At 37.8% G+C, this 12156-nt stretch overlaps 1 protein-coding gene across 1 annotated transcript in view; it reads right to left on the reverse strand.

Annotated features, from left to right (window-relative positions):
- COL12A1 (collagen type XII alpha 1 chain) overlaps positions 1-12156 on the reverse strand; it is a 95622-nt gene that overhangs the window by 4754 nt on the left and 78712 nt on the right. The window contains exons 56-62 of the mRNA XM_062488587.1: positions 11585-11638; positions 10615-10668; positions 9374-9427; positions 8176-8247; positions 2454-2489; positions 2283-2349; positions 527-715 (exon numbers count right to left, since the gene is read on the reverse strand). Of these exons, the coding sequence (XP_062344571.1) occupies positions 527-715; positions 2283-2349; positions 2454-2489; positions 8176-8247; positions 9374-9427; positions 10615-10668; positions 11585-11638 (526 nt within the window). The remainder of the gene's footprint in view (positions 1-526; positions 716-2282; positions 2350-2453; positions 2490-8175; positions 8248-9373; positions 9428-10614; positions 10669-11584; positions 11639-12156) is intronic.

The raw sequence follows: 12156 nt of genomic DNA on the forward strand, positions 1-12156 counted from the left end.
GAAAACAGTACACTACAGACACCCCATGTGACTGCAGTGATTCAAGATAGCCATAAAGTAGGTTTACCCATATGTTCACATTGCTTCCCTCCCTCAGAATATTGTAAAGAGCTAAGGATGTTGATCTAAGTCTTGAAAATTCTACATTTTATACTTGCTAATAACTCATTTTGTCTCTTAATCGGTGTTCTATTATGCAAAGAGTTGTGTTACTCCAAACAGCCTTTCAAGATGCAGCTGTTTAGTGCCAGAAGAGATATGAGAATATTTGCTTTCCGGGGATATTATATGGAAGTCTCAGACAGCAGCCAAAACTTTATATCAATTTGTATTTCATGAAACCTGGTCAAGAGAGAAACAGGAAAGCACTGATCTAGTCAACTTTGTCCTTCAGTACACCAGTGTCCCTCAGGCAATCCAATTGCCCTAGCAGGGCTTCCTAGTCTGACATGGTAAAGGGAGCAGACTGCTCCTCTGGCAGCCTCTGCTCTATGTCCACAGTACAGCTGCCTTGGAATTTATTCACCTCTTTCACCAGGTGGTCCTTGAACCCCAGGAGGTCCTGGGAATCCTGGTCTTCCTCCAGGTCCAGGTTCTCCTCTTGTCCCAGCAGCTCCTGGTGGACCAGGTGGACCTGGTGGTCCTGGTTGGTTTCGGTTTGAATAATAATCATTCGGGATTTGATTCAGCATTTGATTGAACCGGCTCATTTGACCTTCAGAAGAAAATAAAAATGTGAAGAGTGAAAATCTTTTATCGGAGTGGGAAGGAATAAAATATTATCTCTCCTAATTAAATCCTATTCTTTTTCCCATTAAATAAATTAGTACACATTAATTAGAAAGGCTTAACATGAATGTCTGATACGAAGGCTGAACATAAATGGAGGAGGGAGGGGCCCAGCCAGGAAAGCTATGGGAGCTTCTGGAAGCCAATACATTAAAAACATTATCATAGAACTATTAAATTCAAATTTTTTTATGATACTCTTGCTCTTGGAGTTCTATTTAGAGGTTGTTTTTACTCTGAAGAACAGAAAAGATTTGCTCCATTTTTAAAACTGTAGCATCACATTTCTCCATGCTTTCAGATGTCTGCAGCTACCACAGGCAATATAAATTATTAATGTGTAGAGTTAGCAGCACAGTCGATTAAGTAATTTTCTTAAGCCTGTAGGATGCACAGGCTTGTACCTATATACCTTCTTCATTTGGGCAAATTTTATTTCCAAAAAAGGATGTGTGAACAAAAGCAACAGAATTTTGAAACTGTGCAGGAAGGAAGCCTTAATGTAATGATAAATCTTGATTAGTATAATGTGCCAGTCCTAGCATAACACTGAAGAGATCAGCTGAACACACACAAAAAAAAAAACCATAAGGCGGGGATGCTGTAAGAAATGTTAAAAGATCTTGAACATGATATGCTTATTCATAAGCCTAACACATTCAAAAATGTATTTTACTTCTTCTGTGATGGCTAACAGACATGTTTTTATTAGCAGCAATCACAGACATTTTAAAGGACATACTGTCCTCCTCCCTGTTCACACACACTCTTATTGATCCAAAAGGTATATCTGTTTTCCTCAGCCAGCACTTACTCTTATAATAGGTACAATATTAAAAACCAATTTGCCTCTGTCCTTGGCAGGTCTACTGATAGCAAAAGCACTGCTTCAGGGTCAGAGAGAAAGCCTCTTTAGAGAACAACTTCATGGGCTGAAGAGCTGCACTATGTGGCAGTAGAGGACTGAAATTCAATTCTAAGTACTTTTCCAAATAAATATTGTTTCTACTTGCACGGCACCACTGATTCTGTGCACAGTATTTACCCAGCACTCATCTGTCTTCCCCTGCTGGCAAAGTGCCTGCAGTAAGCATCCTTTTTCTCACTGATTCCCTTCTCGTGAAGATAAGATGTGTTTAATGAGAAAATATATACTGATTTTATTGCAAAGATGAAGTAATTTTGGAACAAAATGACAAAGGGAACCCCATCAGAATGCTAGAATTATATATGTATTTCCAAAGGTCACAGATGAGTTCCAACTCAATTTATTCTGTTATTCTCTGATTATGAAGCTAACCTCTGGATCTGGCAAAAATTTGCTGCTACATTTTTTCCACCAAATCATTTGCATTGGACACCTCTGAGATTAGTCAAGCTCTTGACCTGTGCTCTGTGACCAATATCTGTCAATTCAAATTTAAACCATTGTTTTCTCTTTTTAAGAAAATACTTAATAACTTGTATGGGATACAAAACAAGCAACACTTTACCATTTATCAGTTGTTCACAAACTTGTCTTGCAACTGCTCGCATCATGTTTTGAGAAGCAATATCACCCTAAATAATCAAATATAGAAGTGTTTCATTAGCAAGTGTCCGTACTTTTAATGATGTAGTGTTTAATTTTTAAATTATGAGAATTGACTTTCAAGCAGACTTACTCTGTCACCTTTTTCTCCTTTCATTCCAGGTGCACCCTAAAATAAACAAGTAAAAATTAAGCAACTGAAGGATTATGTTTTTTCACCTCAACTATAAGTTTGAGATATGTAATTCTAGGAAAAGTTTTGAGTCCTTCAAGAAGAAAGATCTGTTTCTCCTTGAATTTTTCATTTCAGAGATGCTAAAACAGGTGCCAGAAAAGAGTGGAGAAACAATGATGTTTTGTCTGTCATCAAACACACTAATGGATGCAGAAGAAAAGGATTTGAAGGAAATATTCAAACTAGGACAAAATAATGGATATATTCTGAAATTTGGATCACACTGCCAATTTCAAAGTTGAATTTCTAGCATCATATTTCTGTAAATGGTCAATGGTCTTGTATGTATTATATATGATTGTTTAATTTTAAGTTTTGCAACAACTTATTGCAGAAGGTATTAGGATGAATAACACATGTCAAGGAAGGGTAGATGTCTTCTTGAATCCATTGAGAAGGATTCTACATTAAGTGAAATGATAACACATAACAAGGAGAGAGTGCTTATTCTATTTATAATGACAGCTTCCCTCTCAATTCTCAACCATTTCTAGTCTTAAAAATGTCTCATAGAAGTCTTAGTTTGAGCTCCTTTATAATTACTAACATTTGCCAACTTTTTTCTAACAGCACTTTCCATTTGCCTTTGAATAGTTTAGTGGTTGTGGGGTTTTCAGTTTTCAAGAGTACTATGTAAGAAACAAACCAGAAGGACTGATTATATTTTTAATATATTTATGTGTATATGAAAAATACCAGGAATAATGATGGGGGTAGCATGAGTTCACATGAATTTTAATTTCTAGCCTAAATTACTACTTGAATATAAAGCATATTTCAAAGGTGAAAGATCAGTTTGGTCATCTGCTATTCTGCATGGCTCTCCACATGGTAACACACACATCCTAAGTGCCACTGCTTTTAACAGTGTAGTATTTCTTTAAGGAATCTATTTATCACCGTTAACAAAGCAAAGGCCAAGTGTGGGCTGCAGCTGTTTCTCATAACATTCCTACAGTACCCACAATTAATTTCAACAACACAAAACACCAAATCATTCCACTGAGGTCACAGCAGACACCTCTCAAATGTGGTGACACTGTTTCATAGACTTCTATCGAGGGTTTGGGCAGACAAATACCCTTGGGGTATGTCAGGGTGTGAACTTAGTGTGGCCTCTGAGCTTCTCTGCTGCAGAGTTGCACACACCTACCCTATGACATGCCACAGAAAATATGAGACAGTTCATCCATCACCAAGTTAAGTAGTTTTCATATGCTACATTTGCATCATGAATAACAGATCGTTCCTGCAAAATTAATTATACGGACTCAAATGAAAGATTTAGAATGGTAACACCATAAATGTGCCATTGGAATAAATTATGCCACCAATGAGGCAGCTACTAATACATAAAAAATAAATTTGTGAAGCTGATTAATATCCTTTCCCTTCTGTCCTTGACTTTTCATCTATGTTTTTCTTACTCTGAGAAGTCCATGGGAAAATGTCTGTCTTTCAGCTTTAGCTTATTACAGCCACATGCTGAAACAGATTACAGACTTGTAAATGCCATGCCATAAATAAATGGTAACAACTAAAACCATCAGGAAAATATGACGTATCTGTCTGTCATTCTCCAATAATTAACGTTGTGGTAGAAGATGATGTACTGAAGCTCTAAAAAAACGTAATTTGATTCCCAGTTAAACAGATATTAATGTCTCATTCATAAACTATTGTGTGTACCTGAAATATCCATTGAACAGAACTCTAGGTTTTTTAATTCCACTAGTCTAATACAGGAAAATCTGGGAGGAAAAATGGCAAAAGAACTATTCATTCTTCTCTTTCTGTTTGAAATTTGCCAATTTTTCTATTTCCTGCAAGCATATTCATTTGAAATCATCTGCAGGTATTTATAATACCTACATGTTTTACTCTCATGCTTTCTATGGCTTTCACAGTATAACCTTCTACAAGAAGCAAATAATACAGTGCATCCTTTATTTATTCACTACGTAAGTGCACACATTATAAGTCAGATTTCCCATCTAGTATCCTGAAAGTTACTTAAAATGCCATATTCCAATTTGCTTGCTGGAACATTCACACGGAGAGGAGAGGAGAGGAGAGGAGAGGAGAGGAGAGGAGAGGAGAGGAGAGGAGAGGAGAGGAGAGGAGAGGAGAGGAGAGGAGAGGAGAGGAGAGGAGAGGAGAGGAGAGGAGAGGAGAGGAGAGGAGAGGAGAGGAGAGGAGAGGAGAGGAGAGGAGAGGAGAGGAGAGGAGAGGAGAGTGCAAAGTTAAAATGTTCAAATCCTATATACTGTTTCTGGATATATTTTTTGCTGACTGGTCAAGAAAAGATTGTCAGGCTGTCTTCAACTACAAACCATGGTGGTAAGACAGAGGAGGTGCTCTTGTAACAAAAGCACAACATTTTTCCAAAGTATTGACAACAAGGAAAATTCTAATTCCCTTCCTTCATTACAAGCAATGCACGGTCAATTTTAAAATCCATTGGAATGAAATGAGCCTCATTCTTCAATTTGTGACCTTGCAAACATAGGTTGATTAAGCCTTGTGGCTGGAAGTCAACAGCCTATTTGAAACTAACTTTAAAATTTGAAGATTAGAGGCTGACTGGCCATGTTAACAATAAAGTGTATTTTCCACCTGGATATTTTAGAAACAAATTTTTTAAAAAATAATTACAATGCAATTGCTGAGTTACTACTTGCATCTTCCTTCCACTTGGTTATATGCCTCTTAAATTTCAGCTTATTTTCTTTTAATAGACAAAAAAGTGCAGTTTAGCCAACTGCTTGATAGAATTTTGAGAAACAGCAGCTGCTGCTGGCATTCTGTTTTGTTGATACACTGCAATGAGGGAGTCACTTGGGGTCAGTGCAAGGAAAAGCTGGTTTATACTGTATGTGGGATTTTTTTGAGCTGTGGGATGAAGGCTGGGGTTGCAGCATAGTTCTACAGCTGAAGGAGGACAAAACAAAGGAAGTTTTGCTATTTTTACTTTTAAAGATAATGTGCTCAGTTGTTATTCCCAAAAGAATGTTTGCTTCCCTCAAGAACCAGCAGCTCATTGCTCCTAAAGCAGTGCCTTTTTGAGACTTCATCTAGGACATCTGCATAGATGAATGCAAGAGCAGCGAACACATGGCAGCAGAGAATGCAAAATTTTCAAAACCTGCATGTAATTCAGAACAGACTGGGACTACCCTCAAAAGGTTTTCACAGTTTATTTGGTCCTGGAGGCATCAATTTAATAGCACCTTACTTATTAAATTTAAATGCCTTGCATTTTTCCCAGGAACCACCTAAATCAACAAATTCAGACCCTGTTGTCAGAGAGTCTTTTATGAGCTGGACAGCTTTACCTTAACACAACTTAGTCTGCCTACCCACTGTTGCTGTTGTCAGTCTCTCACCTATAAAGCAACAAGTACTGGAACTTTTCCTCTCCAATAGTCCATCATCTTCAATTTCCCATTATATTTATTCATAGAAAACATATTAATTTCTTCTTGAACCAACAGCATCTTATAGTTTAATAAGTCTTTCTTAATGTAGGTGGTTGTTACCTTATGATATGTGTATGAACCACTATGGAATTCTCACTCTCTGACCAGACAGAAGACAGATATTTTAGTCTCCTCTAGGATAGCCTGTACACAGTTCTTAATAAATCACCAACTCATTTGTATTCTTACAGTTCCCTTTTCAGTCATTGTGTTGCTACACTGGAAATAAACGCCTAAGTTTCTCCTGGAGGTACTTGTAAGCAGACCAAAAAGCTAAATTTCCTATTTCCATGAAAATTCAGTTAACACTTCTAGGATATACTTGTTCTAGTATAAGTACACAATGAGGTAGAGAAATATTTACAGTGTGGTCTGCCTCAGCTTAGCACATTAGTGGTATAGAATACATTAGGAAGGAGCTCCAGCTGACCACATTCACTGGGAGCAACTTCATAACACCAAGGATGCTCATAATTTTCAGGTAACTCTATACCCTTTACCTGGAATGCAATAGCCCTTGGTTTGCAGGGGTCTTTTTCCTGACTTTCATTGAACAGTACTAGCAATACAGATTGTTCAGGTAGAAGAAAAACTGGCAGGATCTGGTCTAAAATTATTTATCCTTTGTATTTACCAGAGGCAATGTGAAGCCTCATTACCTTGCTCTTCAGGCAGAATTATGATTCATGACAGTGCAAGTTGCATTTGGCTGTCAGGATGCATCTTTGGCAACTGTAATACTGCAAACAAAGGAAGGCCTTGAAATTTTGTCCACCAGGAATCTGATAAAACATCTGTGCAAGATACAAGCCAGAATTCCTGCTGGGATCTGTTCTAGAAACATTAGAAATGGTAAATGTGATGCGCAGCATCCCATTACAAGAAAGTGCAATAACTGCAGGGGGAAAAAATGTAGTTCTAATTGAAAGGAGCTCTTAAGAATTAGAGTGAAGGAGAATTTAGACTGGGTGCTTGGACAGTAGTTGACTGCCTTGCTTTGCTAAAGCCTTTAAACTGGGCTTGTAGCCAGATTTCCTTCTAAACAGATTGTTTACCTGCAGAAGATACTTGCTTCTGAACTGGGTCAGCTATCCATTGTACCAGGTGAAGGAAAAATCAGATGCACCTGACAATTTAAAGCTCCCTCACGAACAAAGCACGGCACTTTGTGCTCCAGCCATGTCTATTCAACATGTAACCAAGCACAAATATCCCATTAGCAATGTATATCTAAAGGCAGGAAAGTTTCAAGACTTTCCTAAGACACTCCATGTCCTCTACTACAAGGAGAAATAGAATTCATAGTCTGGCAAACACAGACTGAATTCAATGTGCATATGAGAAAATGACCCAGATTCCAGGTGCTCCTTGGAGCTTCCACTTCATGGCCATCAAGTTTCCCAGCCTACTACATATTCTTTCAAATTATCCAGCTTTTCTATACACAGCTACACTGAGGCAGGATGGAAAATTCTAGATGACTGCCATACATTATTCACAAGTAATGAATGACTTCTCGTTTTACTTGCTGTCTCCACTCCTGACTCAAGCATAATTTCTCAGAGATCCTATAAATGAAACAAATTAAATTTCTCCTGAAACTGCTGGTGGGAGGCAGCACCTCCTGCTCTTTCTCCCTGTTCAGGAAGCACTTTAAAAGTTTGAATAGAACCCACAGAAGCCACTCCTAAATAATTTTAAAATAACATCGTAAAAAGAATGAAACATTTGCAAAACAGAACTGATTATGTAATATTATCAAAGATTGTCCACATTCAGGAGTTTATCACTTTTTTACTACACACACATGCATCAATGTAAAGACTTTATAATCATTTTGCTGACCTATTTTTTCATGCTTATGCAGAGCAGGAATGTATATATGTCTTGGCACATAATAGCCTAAGATCTTTTTAGTGGAAACCAGAGACCACAATTTCCAGCCCCAACTATTAAACTCAGCAAAATGGCATACTGTAAAAATAAAATTATTTTTTAAAAAAGACTTGTGGGTTTAGGTCAGCTCCACTGTATTAACCACCACCATAAGTGCAAGACAACTATTTAATGCAGCAGAAGTCTCGAGTTCATCAACAGACTGTAATTTTAAATTTGATACTCTAAGTGTATCATTATCTTACTGGTGTCCCACGATCTCCTGGTTTCCCTGGTTTTCCACTTGGGCCAGCAACTCCTGGAACTCCTGGAGCACCCTGCAAGAGAAGACATGTAAAAACAATTGTGGAAATACACAACCTAAGCACTACTAAGGAATGTGCTACTATATTGAGTACAAAATAATATCAAGAATGGTTCCTTATCAGGTTGTTTTCTGTTAGGTACATATCAGGCTCAAATTTTTTTTATGGAATAAACAGTTTGCTTCTTCTTGGAAATATGTTCTTTTATGTAACACCACAGTTTAACAGGCATTTCAGCATTGAAAGATGCAGAAAGTGTTTATATGTTTTTGGTATCATTCTTAATGACCGATTCCTAAAGCAGTGCAAAACAGTTTAGCCTTCTAAGTTCACCTAGCAGATCTGTGAAGCATGTAAACATCCACAACAAAAGACCGTAAGCCATTCTAGTGATACCAGAAAAATACAAAAAATTAAAAGACCAGTATCAGATTATGTGACAAAAGCTCATTTGCACATTCACAAAGGAACATGAGAAAGATACGGGAGTGGGGGGGGAGGGAGTGGGGCCAGCCCAAATAATACCCTGACTTAGAGACTGCTGTCTATATATGTAATGCAAGCATGTCCTCTGTGTGCATCTGCCTTCTGGAAATGGACCGTCCAACTTGCCATAGGCTGGACCTGGTGACCTGCAGGTAGGACCTGGAGCTGCAGCATCTTGCCTATCTCAGACTGTCTGATCCAACACAGGCTTTTCTCTAACAGCCAGGCTCTTTTCTAGCATGGTCCCACAAAACACAGTGAAGCATCTCTTCAAGCAAAAACTCATCTTCAAATACTCTTGTCATGAAAAACTTGTATTAACCATGTTAGTTTTCACCAGTGTACAAGTAATAAGCCAATTGGTTTCAGAAGATCTAGCTATGCATTTAAAGATCATGGCTAAAGAACCAGATAAACAGGCACTTCCCTTATTTACCCTGGCAGAAATGAGTTTCAAAACCACTATACAAATGTTTGTGAATATATGCTTTGACCAGCTGTCTGCTCACCTTCTATCAATAGTTTTTCAGACCCATTTAGGAGATTGAGCAAAGGATCCATTTCATATTTGACAGAAATGGAAAGTGTCACTGTGACTCTCTTGGCTCAGATCTCTTAATTCAGATTATATCAAAGAAAAAATTATATTTACCGCTGGTCCTGGTGGGCCTCTGGGACCTGTGGGACCATCTTTTCCTGTGAAACCCTATTCAAAAATAAAGTCAAGATTAGAGAAAAATGGCCTTTACAATTATGTAATTGCAATACTTCTGATTACTAGCATTTCTTTTAAAACCTATCCATAATATAAGTTATAAAATAGCTATCACAAATCATGCTGGAGAAGGCTATGGAAAAATGAGCTTCAGATACATTCAATGTTCAGCAACTGTTGATTACCTGAAAATTAATCAATGTTTCTTAATATTTTTAAGGTAAATCGTTATTCTATCCCAGAGGACCAAAATCTCTCTTTTCTCATTCATGGCTTCTCTTCATGGTTTAACTGGACAATCAGAGGTTAGTACTTAACTGGAGAGCCACCTCCCTCTCAGATATTTCCCCTGCAAGAATGAATGCTGGGAAACCCCATTTCAGTAATCCAACATAGCATTCACAAGTCAATGTTGATGGTCGTGACCCACCAATCCAACAGTGTCCTCATTGGAAACTGGATAACACACAGTCGTCTATTTTCATTTCCAGCTATCAACTCCCACTAAAGGACAGCTGTAAATACATATATTACTTACTAATTTTGTCTGTAAAGGCAAATAATTGCTTTAGTTATCTTAAAGATGATATTCCACCGGGACAACAAAAGAGACTTACTTTACTTCAGTAAGAAAGGAATTGCAACAACTCCACACTGAAATGCCTGTGTACATGTCCTTCATTAGGAAGAGATTTCAGAGTTCTCCATCCAAAGAAGCTCCTGATAGCCAAAGGTTTAGGGGCAACCCTGACCTTCACCGGTCAGGCACAGACAGATTCCTTACCTATATGACATCTCCCAGATGTTGAGACAAGCAGAGTTTCAAAGAGATCCCCTGCAGTACCAACAATGTGGGGAAGACAGCAGGGCTGAGTCCTCAGCAGAGCCCTGCCCAGGGAACATACTGCTCTATGAGTGAAGGCAGCTGAGAAACTAGTCAGGGGAGGAGCAGGGCAATTTTTACAGAACCTATCCTGGCTACCAATAGCTGTCTGGGGTAGTTTCCACCCCTGAGGTGTTTCCAACACTTCTGCTTTTGTCTCTCCAGAAAGGATGCTGATGAAAGAACTCCTCTTGAAAAAACATTTGAAAATTGAAAGATATATAAAGAAAAATCCAACAAAGCGCAAAAATGACATTACTTGGTCTTTTCAGAGCATAAGCTGAGGAAACCTTACCCTTTCTCCTGGAGGTCCCACTGGTCCAGGTGGACCAGGTAAACCTGGTGTTCCCTGGAGGCAGACAGAGTGAAGAATTGTTGGCAGAACAAACATCACTGTTATGTTATTACACATATCTCAGGTATATATGTGCTTCCCTCCTTCCTGTCTAATCTCATTGTACACTAACATGTAACATTGCTTCCTACAAGACATTACTACTCTGTAAAAGTATATTACTCAGGGTTATAAGGACTAATGAAACAGGTAAAGAATACAAGGCCTTGGCCCCTGACTGACCTTATATGATATATTAAACTAAGTGCACAACAGCATTTAAGCATTCCTCATATAGTCTTTTTATCATCAGTAAAATTAGGGATAACCAAGGAATATTCATTATGCCATGACATGTGCATATAATGACCTTCGATTATCTATAAATTTGGCTGATTAAAAAGACTAATTTTTTCTCCTCCTTGTATAGTTTACAGTACATAAACCTGCACTTAACTGAACTTTAATATTGTTTTCTTCTTTCAGAAAGCATACAATTAATGTCCCAAGGCCATTTGAATTCCAAAAAATAGAAAGTAATTAGGCAACACTGTTAAGGAAGCAAAGGTTCTGCAATTTTTATTTTAGGAAAACATTTAACTGCAAGTGGTCAGAAGATGAGAGACCTTCCTAGGGAATTACTAGACTATTCTTCCTAATCCAATGGCCTGTCACTTTGCATTCACAACTGTCCAGATGGACATTTGGCTTGACCAAGCACAGCTGTTTTTTCACATTTGCTGCTTTGAATTATTTACAATTACCTACATTTCAAATTTCTAGTGTAAGACAACTGTGTTTCCAAAACTGTGGCCCAGGGAGGTATGAGAAGAGCCTATGACTCCTAGCAATGTCAAAGACAGCTGTCCAGCAGCCAATTTGCATCAGGAATTGTGCAAAATGACATTATCTTGTATAAGTGTTGACTTACCGATCGCCCTGGGAGTCCAGGCTGGCCAGCATCCCCTTTCATTCCTTGACGACCCTATAAATTTCACAGATTATTACAGAATACATCACACTTCCAGGACACAAGGTGTAAGAGTATATAAAGAAGCAATTTGTTTGCTTTCACAAGCAGCTTGCTTTTCTATCTGCTACAACACTGTCGTATAAATGCTCAGTCCAAACCCACATGAGCTAAACTTGACAATACAATATTTATTTTTTACAGTGGCTTTCAATTTAACAACTGGTACTAATAAAAAAATTTGTAAACATAGACTGAGAACGTGTATCACTATCAATATAAAAAACTAAATTGCACGACTCAAAAGTGCTCTTAATTCTTGTTAGCTAATGAGAAATTCCACAAATGTTGGAGTTTTCATTCATCAGACTTTTTCAAGTGAATGTGACAAATAAATGCATTATTTGTATTGCACATGTAAATTGAAGGTTTTTCCTTTCTTTCTGTTTGGTACCTCCAGATCTTCTTTAAATTTTTCCTCCCAATATATAACCATAAAAACCATGAAAAGAATCTACACAGGGTAATAAAAT

The sequence above is a fragment of the Cinclus cinclus genome, chromosome 3, assembly GCF_963662255.1.
Source record: "Cinclus cinclus chromosome 3, bCinCin1.1, whole genome shotgun sequence".
Lineage (NCBI taxonomy): Eukaryota > Metazoa > Chordata > Aves > Passeriformes > Cinclidae > Cinclus > Cinclus cinclus.